This window comes from Oreochromis aureus, linkage group 11, assembly GCF_013358895.1.
Source record: "Oreochromis aureus strain Israel breed Guangdong linkage group 11, ZZ_aureus, whole genome shotgun sequence".
Classification (NCBI taxonomy): domain Eukaryota; kingdom Metazoa; phylum Chordata; class Actinopteri; order Cichliformes; family Cichlidae; genus Oreochromis; species Oreochromis aureus.
The window spans coordinates 37,640,373-37,664,106 of record NC_052952.1 but is presented as its reverse complement, the minus strand read 5'-3'; the positions used below and the strand labels follow the sequence as shown (position 1 = coordinate 37,664,106).

The 23,734-nt window shown below is 44.4% G+C and overlaps 1 protein-coding gene across 1 annotated transcript in view; it reads left to right on the top strand.

Moving 5' to 3' along the window:
- The window catches only part of cpne4a (copine IVa), a 56,935-nt gene extending 38,364 nt beyond the window's left edge, over positions 1–18,571 (top strand). The window contains exons 10-16 of the mRNA XM_039619904.1: positions 2,150–2,209; positions 6,348–6,481; positions 7,215–7,269; positions 8,315–8,366; positions 12,317–12,450; positions 13,402–13,638; positions 16,893–18,571. Of these exons, the coding sequence (XP_039475838.1) occupies positions 2,150–2,209; positions 6,348–6,481; positions 7,215–7,269; positions 8,315–8,366; positions 12,317–12,450; positions 13,402–13,638; positions 16,893–17,024 (804 nt within the window). The 3' untranslated portion in view covers positions 17,025–18,571. The remainder of the gene's footprint in view (positions 1–2,149; positions 2,210–6,347; positions 6,482–7,214; positions 7,270–8,314; positions 8,367–12,316; positions 12,451–13,401; positions 13,639–16,892) is intronic.
- Positions 18,572–23,734: the final 5,163 nt, after the last annotated feature.

The following is a 23,734-nucleotide window of genomic DNA, read 5'->3' as shown; positions in this document are numbered from 1 at the left end:
GATGGAGTGAGAGTGGATCTGTCACTGTGTGCAGGGCCGCACTCAGACAGCCAGGCAGACCCCAGCAAAATCTTCAGCGCTGCTTCAATTTAGGTGTAAATTTAACGTGTTAATACGTGTTTTCTTCTGTACGACAAAGTTAATGGATGAGGCTCAGAGTCCTCCTCCATCCATCATAACAGGCGGAACCACATAATTTCACCATAATAATAATAATTCTACAAAACCTACCTGATTTAAATTTTGCACATCTCCCCTGTGAGGTCATCCCTTTTCACGGATCCCAAATCAGTGCAGAAATAAGGAACTGTGTGCATGTTCGGAGTCCTCACAGGTGATTCAAGTGGTTTCATGTCAGCACTACGCCTTCACACGGTTTGTGTGACTGTTGAGTTCTCCTGTAAAGTCCTGAGGTGTCAATGAAAATAGTGTTTTTACATGCCTCCTTCTTCACTTTGTCCTCTTCAACAAATTCAACACAGAGCTTTGCAGTTTTGCCAGACTGAAAACAACAGACAGCTCTCCTCAGTCAGAGTTTTATATTCCAGATGATAGTTTCTGCTGCTTATCCAGGTCTGGATACCGGATGCAGCAGTTCTTCTTCTCCCTGGTCTCCTCCTCCTCCAGCTTGTACAGGGGAACATCAAGACATTCCCAAGCCAACAGAAAGGTGTAATCTTTCACGTGCTTTGTGTCTACCTCCTCCCGGTGGGACATGCCTGGAACTTCGATGTGGAGGAGTATTGGCTGTAGTCTGAGCCCCATCTGAATGACCAAGCTCTTCACTCTCTCTCAGCTCCCTGCCAGAGGTCCCACTGAACTCCTTGGTCACTGCCAGAGCCGCACTCAGGTTATACTCTTATGGCCTGCATGACTCTTAATGTCCCACAGCAGGACAGTGGATTCCAACTTTCCAACGAGCCCTCAGGCACTCAGGATAACAGGCAATACTCCCGATCCTCAAGAAGCAGGGAAGCAGACCTCTCATGCACCGGGGAGGTCCCCAGCATGCACCTGCTGAACTGGCAGGAAACAGGCACCCGCCCACGTTCACCACCTCCCTCCACGGGCACCTCCTGTCTCCAGTCCACCCTGTCTCCAGGAAACTGGTTCCACAGCCCAAACCGTGACTTGGGCAGGTCTCAGTTCTGACCGCAACCTCGGATTCTTCCCTCTCAGCGAGGTACCAGTTTCAGTCGACCTTTGACCTCTGCCTGATCCACACTGTGGTAGGACCACAGGAGGGCAGTGATCTCCCAGAGGAGTTTGTGGGATGTTTTATGTTATTGCTTCAGTGTTTGCTCAGATCATGCAGAGGACTCCCTCACTTCAGATGATATAACTGTATATAGGATGAGTTTAGCCACACTGATTCCAACATGAGCAATGAAACCAGATCGCTGTTTTATATAAAAAGCAGAACCTGCACAGCTCATGTGGTGAAGTATGTAAGATTCTCTCTCTGCGGTCCATTTTGAGGAAACTGTCATCACATTACACAGGAAGCATAGTTTGGAGGAATTCTCAGAGCGCTGTGGGTCCTCGTGACATTTTCCACCAAGGTCGAAGTAAAGTGCTGAGGAAAAGGGTTTTTTTCCACTATTCAAGTGAATCTCTGGAGAAAGAAGTGAGTCAAACACCCGGTGCTACATGCTACAGACGATTGCTGAAGGCCAAGCACAGTTAAAAGGACCGGGGTAAAATATACCGCTGCAGTGCACACGGGAGGCAATCTGATGCAGGTGCAACAAATTAGAACAGGAGCAGGTGATCATGAGAGGCAGGTGACACGAAGAGAGAAAAAACTGGACATCAGTCCACGCTTCTTATTGTCACTCGATGTATTTTCAATAAGTGAAAATCCTCCAAAACCTTCAGAATTTAAACTCAGAGCTTTTAAATATCTTGGTTGTGTTTTTTTACATCAGTTTGCTGAAATGAAAATATTTCACCATCATTATTCTCACAATAATAAACCCAGTTAGAGCCGGGAGACCCACAAAGGTTGTTTTTCACCTGTGTGAATGTGATTGGATGCTGCTAATCAGCTGGTGCAGAAACAGCTGATGAAAGATGACGAAGCAGCAGTGAAACTGTGTGAAGCTGAAACGTTAAATATTTAAAGTCGTGGCTGTTTGTCTGTCTGCAGATCATCAAGATGCACTCGTTCCTGGATTACATCATGGGAGGCTGTCAGATCCAGTTTACTGTGAGAGCACACACACACACACACACACACACACACACACACACACACACACACACACACACACACACACACACACACACAGACACAGACACAGACAGACAGACACACACACACAGACACAGACACACACACACACAGACACACACAGACACACACAGACACACAGACAGACAGACACACACACAGACACAGACAGACAGACACACACACACACACACACACACACACACACACACACACACACACACACACACACACACACACACACACACACACACACACACACACACACACACACACACACACACACACACACACACAGACACACACACACTCGGGTCATATTCGGGTTGTCGTCCTCTTCCTTTTTTCCGTCCGGCGGTATGTTCTCAGTTCTTGAAGCATCTCTGCTGTTACCTTGGAAACAGTAACCAAGGCGACACGTTCAGCAGCCTCCGTGTCCCAGTTAGCACCTCGCTGGGCTCTCACTGGTATCTAACCAGTGAGAGCCGTCAAATGACCGAGGAGAGGCTGAACGTTGCTGATAATGAGCTGGCAGCTCTGGAGTCAGAATTTCAGGATCCTCGAACGTTTGGAAAAGCTGGAATTTTATCTCTAAAGCTCTTTAATGCTTTTTTATTCTATATAAAACATCAGTAATCCAATCTTTATGTGTCCTGATCCTGTCTTTGTAGTGATCTGTGGTTCCTTCTATAACTTTCTAACAACAGAAAATATGTTCTGCTTTATAAACGTTCACGGTGTGACTCGTGCTGAGACCGCTCGCTCTGATTTCTCACAGCGCTGAGCAAAGTGATAAAGACGCTGAACAAACCGCGGCAGGCGTCGGGTTTATCTCAGAGTCCTCAGAGGAACGCAGCACATGAGACGCGCAGACAAAGTGAATGTATGGGACCAACCAAAGCAGGTGGATGATGGTCATGGAGGAAAATGGGTGTGGCTTCAACTCATGCACAGCTCAGAGAGATGGTCACTCACATGACACTGGAGACACTGCCGTATATAATCAAAGGGACAGCAGCAGAATGTGCAGAGTTCATGGCCAAACACATTTTATTTAGAAACATGACACTGATGAATAATTCATGTGCAACATCAAGGTTTATTGTGCTGTGGTGGATCACTCTCAAAGGACCGCCATGGTTGTGTGTTGGTGCTCCACACAGCTCTGCGTGTCCACCCACCGGTCTGTGGGCTGCTCCTGTTTGTGCTGGGATCCACAGCAGTCGTAAAGATTGTTCACGGTGAAGTGACAGCGAGCGTTACAACCAGCGAGCATCCTTTCTGATCTGTGATCTCGCCTTCGTGGACCAGCACGCAGCATCATGCCGTCAGGTTTCGTGTCTCTGGTTGTTTTGGAGGACGTAACACAAACCCCTCGATCCTTCGCTCTGATCCAGAGCCGGAGGAAACGGACTTCCTCCAGCTTCAGCTCCGACCACAGAGCCGTCCTGACTGAACAACCAATCAGACGGCAGCAGCTTAGAACTGTGCAAACATTTTAGCTCATGATTAATAACCAAACTCCGACGTGTGTTTCACATGATCCCACTTAACAGGCGAGTAAGTGAGGTGAGCTGACAGAGTGAGGCAGGAGCGAGGGCTTTGCTTCTCTGCGGCGGTGCGTCCAATCGCTGCTCTTCCCCAGATGAGTCTGAAGCCTGGAGCGCTCACGGTCGTCTGTGGGGAAGACGTTTGTTCACACAGACAGCGTGTCCTACAGGAAACAAGCGTGTGACCAATTTCACTGATGTTTGGCTCTAAGCAGCACTTTCACTCTGCGCCTCCTGGACGTTAAAAGTTTGCTTCTTTGTGACTCCTGAGGACTTTTGCTTCTCTTCAGCATGAATGTGCACGGCTTAAAATCACTTCCTGTTTCTAATTCTCCGTTAACGTGTTGGAGCTTGTGTTTCTCTGAGCTTTGGTTCTCGTGTTGGTTTAGTTTGCCTACCTGTCGGGGTTTTTGTAAAAGTTTCTCTTTTGTCTTTGGGTTTGTTCTCGCCTCCCCGGGTCGAAGTGTTTCTGTCTCTGTATTTAGTTTACTTCTCCTGTTATTTCCTGTTTTAATTTCTTTTCTTTATGATCTTTTCTTTATCCAGGTAAACATCTCATTGAGATTAAAATCTATTTTTCAGCAGAATCGGGGCCAAGAGGCCAGAAAACTTAATGCTTTCTTGCATCTTGCTTTGAGTTTTATTTCTCCCTCGTGATCGTTTGTTTGTGTTACAGCCTGTCTCTTCTTCTCTAATTAGCCTTCAGAGTGTGTGTGTGTGTGTGTGTGTGTGTGTGTGTGTGTCTTTCCTTTGTCCTCATTACAGTTGTGTGAAAACGAAGGTTTAGCTTGAATCTGTGTCATCCTGTGAAAATCGAAGTCAGTGTCCTGACTTTGATCCTGTGGCTGCAGGATCAGCCTGAACCCTCAGCCCTCCACCGCTGTGTTGACGGCTGGTATGAGTGTTTTCTCCAAACCTGCTTCTTCTGCACTTTGGTCCCATTTGTCCCAGAAATCTTGTGGTTTGTTCAGATATAACTTTGCAAATGCACGCCATGCAGCGTCAGGCTTTCTCCTGCAGCTCTTCCACTTGTTCAGACTCTTTCTAATTGCCTCTGAGGTGGAGCTCTCGGCTTTTTGGAGTTTCTCTGAGCGTTGCACCGTCTGACTTTGGCTGAATTTGCTGGGACCTCCACTCCATGTTTGGTCACGTGTGATCTGTTCACAGCACCCACAGCGACACTTCCTGCTGTTTCCATGTGATTCAGCTCCTTTCCTCTCACTGCCACCAGGATGAAGGGGTAATTAAATGCTGTTGATATGGATGGGTCAGTAATTCTGGTCTACCCATCATGTGTTTCGGGGTCATTGTTATTGTTCTTTGGGGATCCAATCAGAACCCGTCTCCAGTGTTTGCTTCAGTGAGGCGGTCACTGTGGAGAGTTTCAGCGTGAAAAAAACACTGCTTGGTGAAATCATGTGTCCTGTGAGTGGATTCATGAGCCTCTTGTGGCTGTTTTTCATGTTTGTACTTATTTTGTGTAGTTTTGCATCTTTGTGCTCATTTTCAACCTTCAACCATGTTTTTCCTCGTTTTATGCCTCGTTTTTTTTTCACAGTTTCAAGGTAACTTTGTTGCCTTTTTTGAGTTGTTTTTAAAAATACTTGTGAACATTTTCCTGCAGACGTTAAAGATCTGAACACTCCATGATGTGGTCTTATTGTTTATATGGATTTTCGAAATGGACGCTTATTTGAACGGCACTTTTCTAACAATAATAAAAATCCTTTGAATTCTCTTCCTCTTCCTTTTCTCGGTTTGAGCTGTTTTAGCTTCATATGAAACTTATTGTTCTTTTGATTCAGTCATTCTGAACTTGACTGTTTGAGTTGATTTTTTGTACGTTAAAGTTTAGAGTTTTATGCGACAATCAGTTAAGCTCATTCAGTAATCCACGAGCGTCCGCAGCCGTCGTCATCGACTCATCAGTGATTCAGACCTTCTGACGTCTCGGAGCTCTTTCTGAACATAAAGGCTTTTCTTCTTCTTCAGCTGAGCTGCTGCTGCCGTGAAGCCGATGCATTTATACAGCACATTTCACCCAGAGGCACCACACTGGTTCACAGGGCACTCAAAGGCCCCACAAACAATGAGAAAACAATCAAAAGTGAGCAAGCGCACAAAATGAAACCAATAAAAGCAACAAAAAACTGCACACACAGCAAAAACAAAAAAGAAATGAAAACAATAAAAACAAACCAGTGAATATGTTCGATTTAGAGGAAATGTAACTAAAAGCTTCACTCTTCAGCACCATCGTTATTTCTTCACATGGATCAGGTTGAGGCCCAAAATGAAGAAAAACCATAAATGAAGAAAGATGGTCCATGCTTTAGGTTCTGGTGGACACGACCTTTGAACCCTCAAAGGCTCATTTCAGCCAAATAACCAATAAAAATCAAATAAATCTAAACATGCCTGCTTCTTTACAATCATAAATCATAACATCTGTCTCTGTAATGGCACCAACAAATATACAGTCACATCATTCCCTCCTGCTCTTCTGTGGCTTCTCTGAGGGACTCTGACTGGTTCTGATCCCTGATTGGCTGTTGTCTCTGCAGGTCGCCATCGACTTCACAGCATCCAACGGAGACCCTCGGAACAGCTGTTCCCTGCACTACATCCACCCGTACCAGCCCAACGAGTATCTGAAGGCTCTGGTGGCTGTGGGAGAAATCTGCCAGGACTACGACAGGTCGCTTCAACTCAGCAGCCAATCACAAAGCTCCATTTATAACAGCGGTTATGTACTCAGAAGATTAAAGAAACATCACTTATTCTGCCTGGTTACACTCCCACCGCTTAAAGTACCAAACAGCTGCAGTTCTTCTAACGTCCAGCAGAGGCAGCAGCGAGTCAGTCCCCATGTGAAAACTTTACAGCAGAAATAAACACGTTTACAGCCTGACACAGAAACTTTCCATTAGTAGGGGCGTGGCCTTTTTGACTGACAGGTGGATGGTAGCTGCTACCTGTCTGCTAGCTTCACCTGAACTGAATGTACTAGCACACGTCACCAGGCCAACCAACAGGATTACTGTTAACTATAAATCACACAAAGCTACTCTTATCAGTTTAGAGTTAGAGGTCTTCTACGCTTCAATCTTCGTGCTAAGCTAACAACAGGTCAAACATCTAAATCACAAAATGTATTTAATTTAATTTTAGACAAATCAGACACAGATTCCATCTTCGAGCGTGGCGTGTTCTCCAGGGATTCCTAACATCACATTTCTCCAGAATAAACTGGAAACTCGCTCCTCTCGACCGTCCTTTTCTCTCACTTATCAGTTGCATGAAGCAGGAAGTAATCACTTCTCAGCCGATCAGCAGACATTTCTTTTGCTTTGTGCTCAAGTATCCAATCAGAAAGCTCCTCCAGTGTCTTTTTTCCTTCTTCACCTTTACTTTTTCTTTTTTCCTTTCAGTGACAAAATGTTCCCGGCGTTCGGCTTCGGCGCTCGGATCCCTCCAGACTACAAGGTAATTTAACAGCCCGGCTCGTCGGCTTTCCCAGCATGCACTCTGTCTGCGGAGGCTGAGGCTGACCCTGTGATTACCTTCCCACCTCCCTGCCCTCGTCCCCTCCCCGGGGTGCTGTCGGCTGAATGCTTCCTGTCCTGTGCAGCAGCCTTTGGCTGGCAGTCTGACGCTGCATTCAAATCAGCTTCCAAAGTCCTGATTAGCTCCATTCAGAGTCCGAGTCAGCGCCCTGAAAATACCGCGCGGCACGCAGCCGGAGCGAGATTAGTCGAGAATATTAAACAGTCTTCAGCTTACACACCGTTACATTAATCACCAATAGGAAGACACTTTGTCTAATGTGATCAGGAACTTTTGGCAGTAAGACTTTTTCCTGAGTGTGGAAGCGTACACAGTGAAAGTTTGATCCTGGGAGGAGACGCAGATCCCTCTGTGACTGTAACCTGCAGGTACACACTGTGGTGACTGTCAGCGCACACCACACATACACAAATACTCAGAGGTTCACCGGGACTTCTAGAGAACAGCCAGACATTAGCAGCCGATCCCACTTTGAATGGCAGAGCAGCCGAAGTTAGAAAGTATTTGATCACACGTCTGACGAGCTCGTATCTGGATGAAGCAGCTCCCCGCTGCTGTAACCTGGTGCAGGAACGAGCGCGATGTGCAGACCATGCCCACTTCCTCTGAACGCTGCAAAGTGTAAAAACACACTGAAAAACACCGAGCGCAGGAACTGCAGCTCCTCTCTGGCCTCAGTTTGCTTTACAAAGCTTACAGCTTTAATTTTTCCCGGTGTTCCCTCACCTGTCGGTTAGACTAGAAACTCACCTGTCCTGTGAGTGTGCTGTGAGGCGGGGGGAGGGAGGGGGAGGAGGCAGGCAACTACTCAGCTTAGATGTCAAGAAGAAGAAGAGCAGGAAGAGATGAAGAGGGATGAAGGTGAAGAGTTTTATTGTGAGTTTTTTTTCTGCAGGTTGTTTTTTTCTTGATGCAGCAATCAAACAGACTTCCTGTCCCCCCCCCCCCCTCCCCTCTGCTCCAGGTCTCCCACGACTTTGCAGTGAATTTTAATGAGGAGAACCCGGAGTGTGCAGGTAGGTTCTTTGATTTCCTGTCTTTGAAAATTAAAAACAGGCAGAAAAACCACTCAAATATTTGACAGCGAGCTTCAGAAGCTGTTTGAAGTGAGAATGAGTTTGATGGTGACAGCGAATCAGGAAGAACCGTTCACTGCGCCACTGATCTGTTTCCTGTAGGCTCGGTTTGATTTCCTAAATTGGGAAGTGTTTTATTTTTTATTTTGCCTTAAAGTGACGAGGTGATCATAGAAACCATGTAGGAGAGTCGTCCACACAAAAGATAAAGGTGGAAGCGATCTAGCAAGTATTACATTGAGATTCAGTATTTGTGAACATGTCGTCGTCTTCACGGAGGTTCTGATGTCACTGTTGTTATGCCGACCTGCAGTAACCCTCACCTGGGCTGTATGAGGCCTCATTCACAGACATATGCAGGGTTACTGACCCCTGGCAGTCACCGGGAAACTGTTCACCTTCAAAGTAAAAGACTACCTTACTGCTGCAGCAGACACTTTTCAAAAGCATCAACGTTCAGTAGAGAAGAGAAGTCGGCGTCTTCCATGCAATCGCAGTCTCCTCGCAACCAAAGTAATCAAAAGGGGTTTATTGCGACTGCTAGTAACCGCTTATTACCTGCTAACCTGGCTGCTGCAGACGCTCTTGTTTGTGCCGTCTTTGGTCCGTCGGCCGAACACGCAAAGAGACGTGAAACTGAAAAACTAAACCGTGTGCGCTGCAGCCTGCTTTTCACTTTCACCTTCACTTTTCTGGCACACTTGCCAACCAGTCAGCATTCAGCAGACACATGCATCATTCGACGTGCAGTTGGGATTTTGGAGGACGGCGCTGGAGCACGTCTGCCTTCATCTGAGCTGAAACATTTACACTGAGGGACAGTCGTGGAGGTCAGGACACAGCGGAGCCGCGAGCTGATCTGAGCTCAGCCCCGATCAATACGTTAGCACGGTGGCAGTGATCAGGCAGGAATCTTTGCTTCGCTTCTGTTTTTGCTGCCCAGTTTGAGAAATCATTCTCCAGCATCGGGCGCTGAAAAAGAGATTGAGCTGAATAAAGATGTGAAAAATTCACCTTTTCTTTTTTCCTCTTCCCAGCCTCTTTGACTCGATCAATATTTAATGAGTGAAAGAATATTTGCCCAAAGGCTGCGAATACTCAAACAGGCCAACAGACATTTATGAAAAGCTCTAAACTAGAACTCAGAGGATTCACAGCTGATATCTGACCTCATCTAAATGTTTGAAATATTCATTTATGAATTTAAAATCAGAAAAAAGTCAAAAGCTGGTCAGGCGATATTTTCTGTGCTCCTTCCTGATTAAAGTGGAAGTAAATATATAATCGTTCAGCGGTGTCTTTGTGACTAACCTCACCTCCTGTACTAACACTGGCAGTCTGAATCAACTCCTCAGTGTCTTTCAAAAACAATATATTGTAAATCACCTCCAAACAGTAATCTCTACATTACAGATATTTTCCTCAGCAGCACATTTTACCAACACTGTTAACAAAGAGGAAAAACATCCTGACTATGATGACTTCATAGAGTGAATACATCATTCACTCAAACGCACATTGAAAGAAAGTGTTTTGTAAGCAGTAATGGAGGACGATTTCCAAATGACTTAATATGTTATTAGAACTTATTTCACTTGTTTTGCATAAAAATAATTGAGAAGCATCATTAATGTAATTTGAACATTTTTGTAAAGGCGGAGTTTCCTGGAGCCTCCAGAGGAGGAGTTCAAGCACGTGACAGATGAGCGGTACAGCGTTGGCGGTGATGCGTTTGCTGTGCCAGTGTGTGTGAGTGAGAAGCTGTCAGTGCCGTGCTCGATGTACCTCCATCTCTACATAGTGACTGAAACAAAGAGGACTTGGTGTAACTAAGGATCCTCTGTAGGGGGTCTGGACTCTCCCATAGGGACGGGGGGAGGAGTTGAGGCACTTGGGCGGGGCTCAGAGTGGAGCCGTCACTCACAGTGAAAGAAGCTGATTGAGGTGGTTTGGGCATGTGGCGCCTCGTAGGTGAGATGCAGGAAACCTGACAGCTTTGGGCCAATCAGGAACCAGTTTTAGCAGAAGATGACGCAGCAGAGAAGAAACAGAAGAAGAAAACTTCCCGACAGCTAAAACATTGACAAGTGTCACGTTTTGACTTTCTTCTTAAATGGAAAAGTGAAAATGAGGCAGAGTTATTTTATCAAAGCTGTTACTTTAGGCAGACATACAGATGTTGACAGCTGGAGTTGCTGCTCTGACCTCACAGCTGTTTCCTCCTGGTTTTGGAGGGAGACAGGCAGACAGTGTTTAGATAAAGGCCTCTCGCTCTCGTGGCTGCTAAAGGTCATCGATCAGCTCAGAGACACTTCAACCCCGACGCTCTTAATTAAGTCTGAGTGCATCTTCCCGATGACCTTCAGACAGTAAATCACATCAGTGTTGCCTCCGGGCATGCTGGGATCTCTGGACCCAGAGAGACGGACCGTGAAGCCTCACACACCTCGTACGTCCGTGGCGAAACAGAAGGAGACACTCATAACATTAAATGTATAAACATAAGTTATGTAATTAATGAGCAGCTGGTTTACCGGTTCTTGTCTGTGCAGCGTGTATGAAGTTAGGCCAAATATAGTTAACGCGTGCAGACTTTCTATTTAATTAGAAAAGTGTCATTTTTGTGTTCTTCCAAAAGTCGAAAAGACTCAGTTTGAATAAAATCACTGACAGGTTTAAATATAATGCTGAAGGTTCGTCTCACAGAATAAACGTGATGGATCTGATTTCTATCACCGAGGTGACCTGAGACCGTCGGAGTGTGATAAAGACAGACTGAAGTGTAATCACTTACAGCTCGGGTAAAAAGGCGAGGGATGAAAGGAGCTCGGACCAACGCGAACGAGCTTCAGGCACGACAGTGATGCTTCGTCAGGGACACGTCACCAAAAACACGAGGCTGGCAGGACTTTTTACCTGCTGTCGCCTCCGTGTGACATTTGCAACAAACTACAAACATAAATCGTCAGTATATTTAAGAATACTGATAAAAAAATGAAGTAAGGAGATAAAATAACATGAAACACATAAAAACACAAATATAAAGGTACAGAAGAGAATCTTTATACAAAACTGCCCCAAAATTAATATTTCAAACACACCTTTAAGATCACAGACTGTATATAAATGATGTAAACAGGAACCATGATGTCACTACTGGTTTCCGAGTTCAAATAATGGAGAATTAATTTTTGAAGCTCTAAAACAACTTCACATGTGATCAAGTGACCACGAAGGTGCAGCTAACGCTAGCTAGCATTGTTAACAACTCTCCAGTGTACAGGTGCATCACACGGGCGCAGATACCTGAAGCTCTTTATGGACCGAGCGGCTTCTTGTCTGCTCACTGAACAACGTTACTGGGTGTGGATGTTGTGATTAGTGAGCTGCTACTCGTGGGAAAACTATTAAAGGTACAGGGAACGCTGCCCAGTGTCATCTTTATCAGGAAAAGAGCAATCATGCTCCCAACGTGTTATATTATCAGCATCACGCATGCATCATCCACGGTTAAAGGCTCTGAATCCCCCAAAACTGGACAAACAAACAGAGACTTTTTCCAACCACAGCCTTTTCCACCAGTTAATAAAACAAACAGCAGCTTGTTCTGATTCTAAGCTGGTGATTTTTGCTTTATAAGAAGGAAAAAGTTTGATTGAAATCCTGAATGAAGAGGTGTGCACAGCTGAGTTCTAGGAAAAAGACTGTTTAGCTAGAGACTGAGATCTACTGTCAAGAACTACTGGTAACCAAACCCAGTTTTTTCTGGCTTTCTTAGACCCAAGACAGCTCTGGCTTTGTCTGGTTCTAGTTTTCAGGAACCAGCGAGCAGCTGTGAAACCTTCCCTGCCCCCAGAAGACTGTCTCTGATTGTTTTTGTGTCCTGTCAGGCATCCAGGGTGTGGTAGAGGCGTATCAGGCCTGCCTACCAAAGCTGCAGCTCTACGGCCCCACCAACATCGCCCCCATCATCCAGAAAGTCGCCAAGTCTGCCTCGCAGGAGGTGCACACCAAAGAGGCCATGGTGAGACACGATCTAGTTTCATGTTTCAATAAAGTTTTCAGACGGGAAACCTTTTTCATACCTGTTTTCTTTCTCGTGGCGTCGAACTCTGCCCAGTAATCCAGAGTGCCTCAGGAATATGCTCGACGTCTCTTTTGATGCTTTGATAATATCATCCCGAGAGCACGCAGTGCTGCCTCAAAAAGCAAAAGTCACTGTGCACACAGTAATCAGTAATCATGTGTCCTGTGGGAAATGTGTTTGACTTTGTTTTACTGATCTTTAGTTATCAAAACTCTTTGGTTAGGTTTAGGAAAATATCGTAGTTTAAATTAAAATATTGGCCATGCCGCTCGAAAAATGCTGCAAAAGAGTTCCTGCTGCATGGACATACGAGTCAAACGGGCCAGGACCAGTGCTGTCACCGCCACAAACCGTGGCTGATGACTTTTGACAAAACGATTGTATTTAAAGGCCGAGGAAAGAGCAGGCGTCCTTAACTGCAACCAGAAACTACACTTCAAAGCTTCACCCTGAGCTGCTCAGGGAAAGGCTGCCAGCCAAGTGGGCAGATTTGAGCGGGCTGGCTGGCAATTCAACACTTTCAGTTATTGTTTGATCTTCAAATAAAAACCTAATAATAATAAAATGAACCAGACTTTTATGACAAACACTCCTCACAGAGTACAGTTTAAAGATCGTGCAATTAGAAACAGGAACAAAAGGCTTTGAGACGCCGGCTCGGTCGCTAACAAGGCTGCTATAATGACTCCGCTGGGATTTCTCCACCACTTTGTCTTCATCCACTTTCAGCCGCACTCTACCAGAAACATAGACGAACCACATACATATAGATATAAATAGTTTGAAATGCTGCCACTGCTTCTTTTAAAACCTGCTGGATTTAAACTTACTGATACTTCTGGCCACAGGAGCTGGTCTGACTGGGTCTCTTCATGTTCAATCCTCCAGCAATACTTCATCCTGCTGATCCTGACAGACGGCGTCATCACCGACATGGCCGACACGAGGGAGGCCATCGTTCAGGCTTCCCACCTCCCCATGTCCATCATCATCGTTGGGGTCGGGAACGCCGACTTCAGCGACATGCAGATGCTGGACGGTGACGACGGGATCCTGCGCTCACCCAAAGGAGAGCCCGTCCTCCGGGACATCGTTCAGTTCGTCCCCTTCCGCAACTTCAAACACGTGAGTCCATCGCGTTCGAAAACTGTCCCGTGTCAGAGCAACGTCACACTCACGCGGTGAACGTGCTCGTTAAACTAACACATAATAGCTGGTTAGGGTGAACACGTGCAACTCCTGCCATGTTACATCTATGTGCGGTTGGTTTTTAGAGTCATGTGGAAAACTCCAGAGGAATTAGGCTAGCTGCTCCTCAGCAGGTGTATAAATGTAGACGTTAGGGGCCTTTGCAGTCCTGAAGGATTCAGGTGTGTTAGCACAATGCAATGCTCAGGTCACATGCTAAAGGTCAAAGTTCATGACAGACAGTGTTGGGAAGGTTACTTTTAAAATGTATTCCACTACAGAATACTGAATACATGCCCCAAAATGTATTCTGTAACGTATTCCGTTACGTTACTCAATGAGAGTAACGTATTCTGAATACTTTGGAATACTTAATATATTATCATGCTGTTTACAACTACATGAATGTCCTATTGCTGTGATTTATTACTGTTACTGAAGGTCCGCGGCTCCGAAACGTAGTAAAGGGACCTCTGGCTAATACGTCGGGTTCGTGTCGGGCTGGTAGCGAAAAACTAGCTTTACTTTGTTGTCTGGGTCAACTTTGCTTGCGGAGACAGAGAGAGGCGTTGAAAGGCTTCTCCAACGGAACTTATTTTTCCGGAGGAAAACACGAACACAGTGTACAGTTGAGTCTTAATAGCTTACTTACAGCTGGGCTCGTCAGGCACTCTTCTTGGCTGCTGTGGTTATTATTATATTTACATGCTTCCAGCTCCCGTTTTTGCTCCGTGACAGCTCGGACTTTTCCTTTCTCTCCCTCCCTCGCTCACAGACACATAACGGGTATGGTAGTCCATTCTCCCTGCAGCACGGACTACACTGCCCATCAGGCTACATTCTTTAGAGCTATGCCTGTAGCATTCTGCCTTTTAGCTTAGCACAACAACAACAACAAAAAAGCGCTCTCTCACCCAGGAAACACGCAGAGAGAGAGCGCTTCACCCTGTAACCATGGCAACCGTAACGCTGCCGCCTGGAACAACAGAACGTAGCTGTCAAACAAACCCAAACAATCCTGACCCGCGACAATATGAAACAGGGAAGTACCGCCGTGTATTCCATTTATTTCAACAAAGTAACTGTATTCTGAATACCACCTTTTTAAACGGTAACTGTAACGGAATACAGTTACTCATATTTTGTATTCTGAATACGTAACGGCGGTACATGTATTCCGTTACTCCCCAACACTGATGACAGAACAATTAGAAGAAGATGAACAAGTGTGGCTTGTTTGGAAGAGAAAACATCTTCTCTCCAAAAAGAAGACGGCAGCAGGGATCAGGTTTGCAAAGCTTCTGGAGACTTCTGGAACAAACACGACCTCAGTGGAGATGTTTGCTCATCATGTGCTGCATGTTTGGATTAAATCAAACACACAATGACGCCGAGCACAGCGGAGAAACGAACGAATGAAGGCTCTGTAACGGTCCAGAGTCCAGAGCTCAGAGAGCTGTGCATGAACAATGCTGCCACCTCAAAGACCTGAAGCACCGCTGTAGAGGAGAGTGAGACCCGAACAATGACTCTACTCGTCGCCGTCGCTCTATAATAAAAATAAAATTTGAAATATTTTTAACTATAACATATTATTTGTGCAGTAATACATTTTTCTCACATCTTCACTGATGTTTACAAACCTTTAACCTCACTTTGTAATTTTTTTGTGTTGTTTGTTATTATGAAGCATGTTTGTGTAAATTACTAGAAACACTTTCTCTGTTGTTCAGCAGCTACAAACCTCTAATTAGAGCACCAGATGGTGTGTTCATTTGAAAACTCTCTTGTTGGTGGGAGATGCAGTGTTTAAATATAATTGCATGTGACCCTAAAATAACAGCGGACGACGAGGAAGTGATGGAAAGCAATAAACCGAGAGGAGGAAGTGATTTAAATTCATGATCGGAGCATATTGGAAGCGGAGGAGGACGAGAGGAGAGGCTGTGAAGTTGTTGAAAAAAATCTGTTTTCACCCTATAAGAAGGGAAATGGGGACAATCTGCTGGCCAATCTCAAGTGGAAAATTCTTTATTTCACTCAAATGAATTTTCAGTCGGAGCGTAGTGACAGTACAGTACGACAGATTCACAGTTCGGACTCGTTTTACAGGCGTCGGGAAGATTCATTGTCCTGCATTTAATATGTGATGAATTTTCTGTCTTTGGACCCCAAAAGAAGCAATTTTCATTTGACAGCAGCAGAACGAGGCAGAGACGAGCAGCTGCGACTGACGCTGCTTCAAACAATTACCGCTGCTGTCTGGGATTTTTCCCAAGGGAAAGACGCTGAAATGAAATTTAAAGACCGTGTCTTAAACTGTTCTACCTTCCACATAACAGAACATCAGATTAAATTCCATCTGCAGCACATCTGCACGTGCTCGGATTTGAGGGTCTGGTTTATTTATGCTGCTGCTTTTACGCCACACTCGCACTGAGGAAAACAGCGGCCTGAGACGACGACCAAAGTTACTGCAACTGTGTGCAACAGAGCAATAAGTCAGAATCAGACAGAGTCAGAAAGTGGTTGCAGGGAAATCCCTCATCAACCTGCTTTTATACAGGAGCACAACCAGTTAGTAACCAGTCAGCAACCAGCTGGTAACCAGATGAGTTGAGTCTCCTATTGCAAAGAGTCTCATCATCATAGACTGACTCCGATTCATTGCAGTGTGTTGGCAATCTATTTATAAATTAAACTTCAGTTATTGGCAAATCTTTGTGAATCAGCCTGAGAGGCAGTCTGACTGTTGGGAGACAGGAAACCATCAGCCACTGACCCGTGCAATCACAAGTGGTCGCTCTATGCAGCCAGTAGGTTCCTGTATCTACCTACAGTTACCGAACGTGAAACAAATCCAGTACGGTCACTGAACTGTTACCAGTTCTTCCATGGAGGTCGCTGCTTATGTTTTTATTCCATTAATCAGAGTGTTCCTTAAGTAATTTTACATTTTCCAAAAGATGTGTGCAAAATATTGAACTTTTATTTTAGTTTGAGAAAAAGAAAAATCATCTACGTGCACCGTGGATCAAAGTGAAACACCTGCTTTATCAGCGATGGAGAATGGCACCTAATATGTTGTTGGGGTTTGCAGGTGTTTTGCTGCGGTTTTATGAACATTTAAAGATCAACACTTCCCTCTGCACTCTGTATTTTCACTGACGGCTCTGCTCTCTCCTCCTCAGGCATCTCCAGCTGCTCTGGCTAAGAGCGTGCTAGCAGAAGTGCCCAACCAGGTGGTTGACTACTACAACAGCAAGGGCATCAAGCCCAAAGTGCCCAGCCAGTACCAGTCTTCCAGGCCGTTTGGTCCATGAGCCTACTGCCACAGCTGCCGCTGGACAGCACATCCTGTCCTGGACTGAGAAAAATGTTTACTGTCTTTTGTTCTTTGTTAATGCGGATGATGAAGGTGCTACCTGCAGTGTCCTATCATTACAGCGTGGCTTACTTTAGACCTGAGCACCTAAGGTGAGCAGACGACGTCAGTCTCTGGGGTAGAAGTCGTGCTGGGTCTAAATTCCACCAATCTGAACCAGGTCAGGTCTCGTTGTTACCGATACAGTCTTCTACCCGAGGGTGCATGCTATCATCCATCATCACGATAACTGCCTGAGGGGAAATCAGAGCAGAAGTTAAAGGAAAAGTGGAGCTGTTTACAATAGAAAACCTGCTGATGCGTCAGCTGTTTGTTCCACTTTTATGCAAATCATGGCCAAAGTTTTTATTTAGACCTGCTTTTATTTTGGGTGCAATAAGAAGAAACACAGCTTTCAGTCTGATGTAGAGCTACTAATTATTTAGCTGCATTAGCCGTGGAACAGTCTTCTTATTATATTGCTGCTCTTTGTTGTTAATCGGTCGGCATAACCAACCGCACACCATCCTGCTGCTGCTGGTTGTCTTCTCTCTCTGCTGGGGTCTGTTCAGGTCTAGCTAAACATAATGGAAGCCTGTTTTGTAGCTGGGAAAACCTCTACGTTAGTTTGGTTCAAAACAAAAACAGGCGAGATGCGTTTGGATTACATGAGTTTTAGTTAGCATGCTTTGGGGGGAAATGGGCCGTGTCATTGGATGAGAAACAAACTGAACGACTGAACTTCTCATGAGAACCTTTCTGCTATAAATACTTGTTAAGCTGTAATTCTTATTATCCTTAAAGACTAAACCTGATCTGTTCACATCAGCATTTTTGCTCAAGGCTACAAAGAAAACTCAAAGCGAGTGTTTGTGGAGTGTGAGGTGGAATCAAAACGTTCCAAATAAGAATCAAACAGGCGCGTTTCATTGGCCAATCTGTTCTTCAGGGTCATCTCTGTGTGTCGCTCTCTGGACGTCCTGTTCAAACAGCAGTAACATTCACAGCTGTGATTTCACCCGGGACCTGAAACGCATGCACAGAGCAAATATCAACTTTTTTTTGTCAAACTGACCTGATTTTTGTGACACTGAGCTGAGCCATGCTGCATCAGGGGAGGAGTGCAGTCAGGCTCACGTGGACCTGGTTTGGATTGTGCAGTGATGCTGTGAGTTAACTGAGAGAAAGACCGCCTGAACTTTACGTTACGCCAACATAATTGTTGCCTGAACCAGTCGCGTGAATTACTCTCAGATTTGTCACTAAAATGATTTGAACACCTTTTCGGCACATTAGAGTAAACCCAGCACACGCCACAGATACAACTGAAAGTGACTGGAACATAACGTCCAGGGAGCGATTTAAAAGTAGTCCAGCGACGCTGCCTTGAACAGGAGATTTCACTTTATTATTTTATTAGGTGGAGTGAAGAACATTTCTTATTGGAGGCCGTTACAGCCAATGAATATAGAGCAGGGGTCCCCAATCCCAGTCCATGAGGGCCGGTGTCCTGCAGGTTTTAGACATGTCCTTGATCCATCACAGCTGATTTAAATGGCTGAATGACCTCAACACATCCTGAAGTTCTCCAGAGGCCTGGTAATGAGCTAATCATGTGATTCAGGTGTGTTGACCCAGGGTGAGATCTAAAACCTGCAGGACACCGGCCCTCGTGGACTGGGATTGGGGGCCCCTGATATAGAGAATAGCATGACCTGTCTGTGTTGTGCAAACTGCTAGTATTAAACAAGTTGGTGTCTGTTTAGTGGAAAAATGTTGGTCCTGTCACTGCAACACTGAGCTTTCCTGTGGACAGATGGATTTTGTGGTGACCAGGATGTGACCCGTGGAGCTGAGGCATTAAAAGGAACAGCTCGACAAACTAAACTTTAATTTAGCAAGTTTTGTGAAACCATTGATTTATCTTTTTTTGGCGTATAGCATTGCAAAAGGACGATGACAAAAACGTGTAACGAAGCCTGGATCTCATCGTTTAGCTTTAACCAATCATAAAAAACTATGTTCAGCGAGTCGTCCTAAATTTTCTTCACAAAGTAAAGTGAGCATTCCTCAAACTGGGACTTTTTGTGGGTGGAAACAACATTCTGAAACTTCATTTAGACTTGCAGCAGAAAAAAAGGTTGAGAACTGGGTTAGTCCCAAAAGGGAAGAACAGGATGAAGGTCAGGAAGGAATTCATCACATCGTAACTTACACGCCTGAAACTGCGAACGTAGCACCTTTAGCATCCGCTGTGCATGCAGGGTCGGCAGGCTGAGCAGACTGTAGCGTTCAGGAGTATTTTAAATGGAAAAGCACACAAACGAGCAACTCTGACCAATTAAACGCTGCTTCCCTGCAGACAGCATGATGGGCGGGGAACAGTCGATGAAGGAATGTATGACCCCACCCCACCCCCACCTCATTTGTTTTTATAAGAGTTTATTGAGATTTTTGCTAAATTTCGTAAGGTTCGTATGTTGTAAAGCATTTTGGATCTCTGCCAGACGAACAAGCGCGCTGCCTTCACTGCATCCGCCACAGTTTTTATCTCCAGGTGAGGCAGATGCATGAACTGTTGTTTTGCATGCAAATCTCCATGCAGGACTCTGCGGTCCTTGTGGTTTCTGTTTCCTGGTAGTGAATAATATGAGTAATAATTATGTTTACAATTTGCCCAGTGATGGGGCTGTTCTACTCTCAAGCATGTTCACATGTAAATGACAATGTGTGAGTAGATTGAAAAGCACAAATGGAGCATCTTTGGAGAAATTTCTAGATAGATTTTGGTCACGTTGTGTCACAACACCTGTCCGTTGGTCCTCATGCTTTAAAAAAGGAAGAAAAAAGCTCGTTTTCTTTCAGGTTTATTGCAAATTACTGAAGCATTCATTAGTATCCAAACCTTTGTAGGACACTGTCACAGATACTGTCACACTTCTTGGTGTTGGTTAGTAAAATCCTTCAGAGGGATCAGAAGTGTCCAAACAGTCGTGTGTGATCACTTAAACCTACATTTTTACACATATGTTCATTCAGCATGTTTTCACAGTTCTTTGCATGCAGCTCGTTAACAACATGGTAATAACTGAGTTATCATTTCAGCATATAATACCACGGACTAACCAAGAAAAGCTCGGCACTGTCAGCGGGTAGTTGTGCATGAAATACACAGTAATAGCAGGAAAATCCATTTAAAAGTACCAACGAGGGAAAAAACAGTTACTGTGTATAGTTTAGTTTTTGACAGTGATGTGCTAACCTGCTGATAATGATGATGAACATTAAAGTTTTTACTTTTTTGGCTTATTTTAACCAAATACCTTTAAAATCTAATATTAGAAAATGATGAAATGAATCATTTATTTTGGAACATTTTACCGTGACTGGAAGCACGTGTGTTGCTTTCTGTGTAAGAATCACACTACACCTCTATAATTATTATATTAATGTTATATGGTATTTACACAGTCGAAGTGTTTTTATTAGTGAATGTGCAAAATTATCATGTTGTACACAAGCTGGAATATGAAGTAGTGACAGCTCAGCTTCCATGTGCTTTACATGTTTCCTTCTCATAAGGTTGAACTTGAGCTGCTGCACAGGCACCGTTTCATTTAGCGATGAAAGATTTGTAGCTTTTTAAGACTCTTTGAGCAAAGGTGGAGGACAGGTGTTGAGTCACATGACCTATTGTTGTGTTAACATGCAGTATTGTGTGCAAAACAATGAAAAACTGACTTATAATAAAGTTTTATCAGTAAGCTTCGAGTGTCTCGGTATTTTTAGTGCATCTTTTTAATGTGTTCAATGCAACTTTTTTAATGTATTTAAAACATTTTATTCATTCAACCAGTTAATCAAATCTTTAATTCAATTTAACTTTATTTATACAGCGCCAAATCACAACAGTCGCCTCGAGATGCTTTATATTGTAAGGTCGACCCTACAATAATACATACAGAGAAAAACCCAACAATCATATGACCCCCTATGAGCAAGCACGTTGGCAACAGTGGGAAGGAAAAACTCCCTTTTAACAGGAAGAAACCTCTGGCAGAACCAGGCTCAGGGAGGGGCGGGGCCATCTGCTGTAACTTTATTTCAAACATAAGTGACACATGTTAATACACACTGAGGACATCCAATTTACATGGCATATATTTAAAAAAGTGAAACCATTTCCTGTTCAGAAAGGAGTCGGAGGAAGCAGATGCTTATAAACTCCTACCCCCGTCTAGCTCTTCTGTTATCTGTATTGGTTCAGATTATAGAATGCAAAATATTCATATATGCTATAAAGACTCATGTTATACTAATGCATAGATCTTTATACATTAATCTATAAGTACTTACCTGCAGCCATCCAAAATTATCACAGTACAACCACAAAAATATTTAATCCTCTGCCTCATCCATACGGTGCTTTACAAGTGTTTTATATCATTTTCATCAAACTGGTTTATATTCGTTTATTTTTTTACATCCTAAAACATCAGATTTCTTCACCAGCTAGTGTGAGCCATGATTCCATCAGTAAGTCATGCAATGGCACAAAGCAAACATGACAAATGTTTGAAGTGATAGTAAAGAAACTGGACAGCATGCACCTGACACTGATGGCTCCATCATGTCCAAGTCTACTTTGTCTCCGTTATACTGACAATGAGGAAAGCATGGAAAGGTGGGACTGCAGAGGTGAGTGCGAGGACTTGGACACACAAGGCTGAGACTGAGACGGCTCGGACATGTGCAGAGGAGGGAGAGGGGATATGTTGGACAAAAAATGTTTAAGATGGAGCTGAGGAGGAAAAGAGGAAGACCTCAGAGGAGATTCATGGATGTGGTGAAGGAGGACATGCAGAGGGTTGGTGTGACAGAGCAGGATGCTGAGATAGGTGTGTTTGTGGTGTGGACCCAAAAAGCAGGCAGGGGAGAGACGGACCTGAATCCTAACAAAGAATGAGCCGTTTATTTGGCTGAAACATGAACATAACACAAGGCAAAAGGCAAACAGAGGCGAGAACTAACACTAAAACCTAAACTGGGAATAACCATCACAAGAGAAACACTGGAGGCTACTATTTAAGGATATTGGGCATGCAGACTGGGATCAAACCACCAACCTTCCTGTTAGTAGGTGACCTGTTCTACCACCTGAGCTACAGCCAGCCCACTATATGCACTGGTCTGATTCACCAATTCTCAGCTCACTAGCCAAATGTGTGAGCTGCAGCTCTTTAATAACAATGGTTTTTGAATTCATGTTAAAATTTCTTTCACATTCCATTATTATTATTTTCCCGTTTTAGAGGTTGCTGTGTATTTTGATCGCCTCCCCCTGTGTGCAGAGTGTTGTCTGTAACCCTGTGAGAGTAAAGTTGGAAATGAAGGAGAATTTTCCAGCTGTCCCAACATCCTGTGTGGATCCCAAACAAGGATGGCAGCAGTAATTAAACCACACGGCTGTTTGTTCGGAGGCGTGACAGGTTCACGGGCAGGAGGAGAAAGATGAAAAGAGGCCATTAGCTCTGACAACAGGACAAAAGAAAAACAGCAAGATGCCTCTGACTCGACACAAAGCTGCTGTCGCTGAGAGCTAAGAAACGTGAAGCAGTGTGGAGGATCAAAGAAGCAAGACTCAAACATCTCAGTGTGAACGCAGACGCAAACAGTTTGCCTACCTGATTAAACACAGGTGGAATTTAACATGTTTAATGTGCCGACTGTATGTGGATTTACAATTGAAATAGAATAAAATAGTTCTTTATTGTCACTGTACATGTACAAAAACATTAAAATTGGTGATATAAAACAGAAAATAGGGCGATAAAACTATTTGTGTTTTTAGTTTCAGTTGTATGAGGATTGGTGATATTAGATTGTAACTGGATGAAGACAAAGTGCAGTAAAGTTTTAGACTTCCTTTGTTTTTTACTCTTTACATTGAAAGTGTCAATAAATTGTATAAAGGAGCTGCAGCACTGAGCTATAAACTGTCATTTAACTTAGAGGAGAAACCAATTAATGAACTTTCTGAGACAGTTTGTAAAAGCTAAAATCTGATATTTCATATTTCTGTGCAGGGCTGACACTCTCCATCAGCTTTGATAAAGCTCAGTTTACAGTTCATTAATTCTGTCCCTTACAGCTGTATATATATATGCAGGTGGTTTATCCTTCAAGCTCGGGTCCTCTACCAGAGGCCTGGGAGCTTGAGGGTCCTGCGCAGTATCTTAGCTGTTCCCAGGACTGCGCTCTTCTGGACAGAGATCTCCGATGTTGTTCCCGGGATCTGCTGGAGCCACTCGCCTAGCTTGGGAGTCACCGCACCTAGTGCTCCAATTACCACGGGGACCACCGTCACCTTCACCCTCCACATCCTCTCGAGCTCTTCTCTGAGCCCTTGGTATTTCTCCAGCTTGTTCTTGTTCCTTCTTCCTGATGTTGCCGTCATTCAGAACCGCTACATCGATCACTACGGCCGTCTTCTTCTGTTTGTCTACCACCACTATGTCCGATTGGTTAGCCACCACCATTTTGTCCGTCTGTATCTGGAAGTCCCACAGGATCTTAGCTCGGTCATTCTCCACCACCCTTGGGGGCATCTCCCATTTTCACCTTGGGACTTCCAGGTTATACTCGGCACAGATGTTCCTGTACACTATG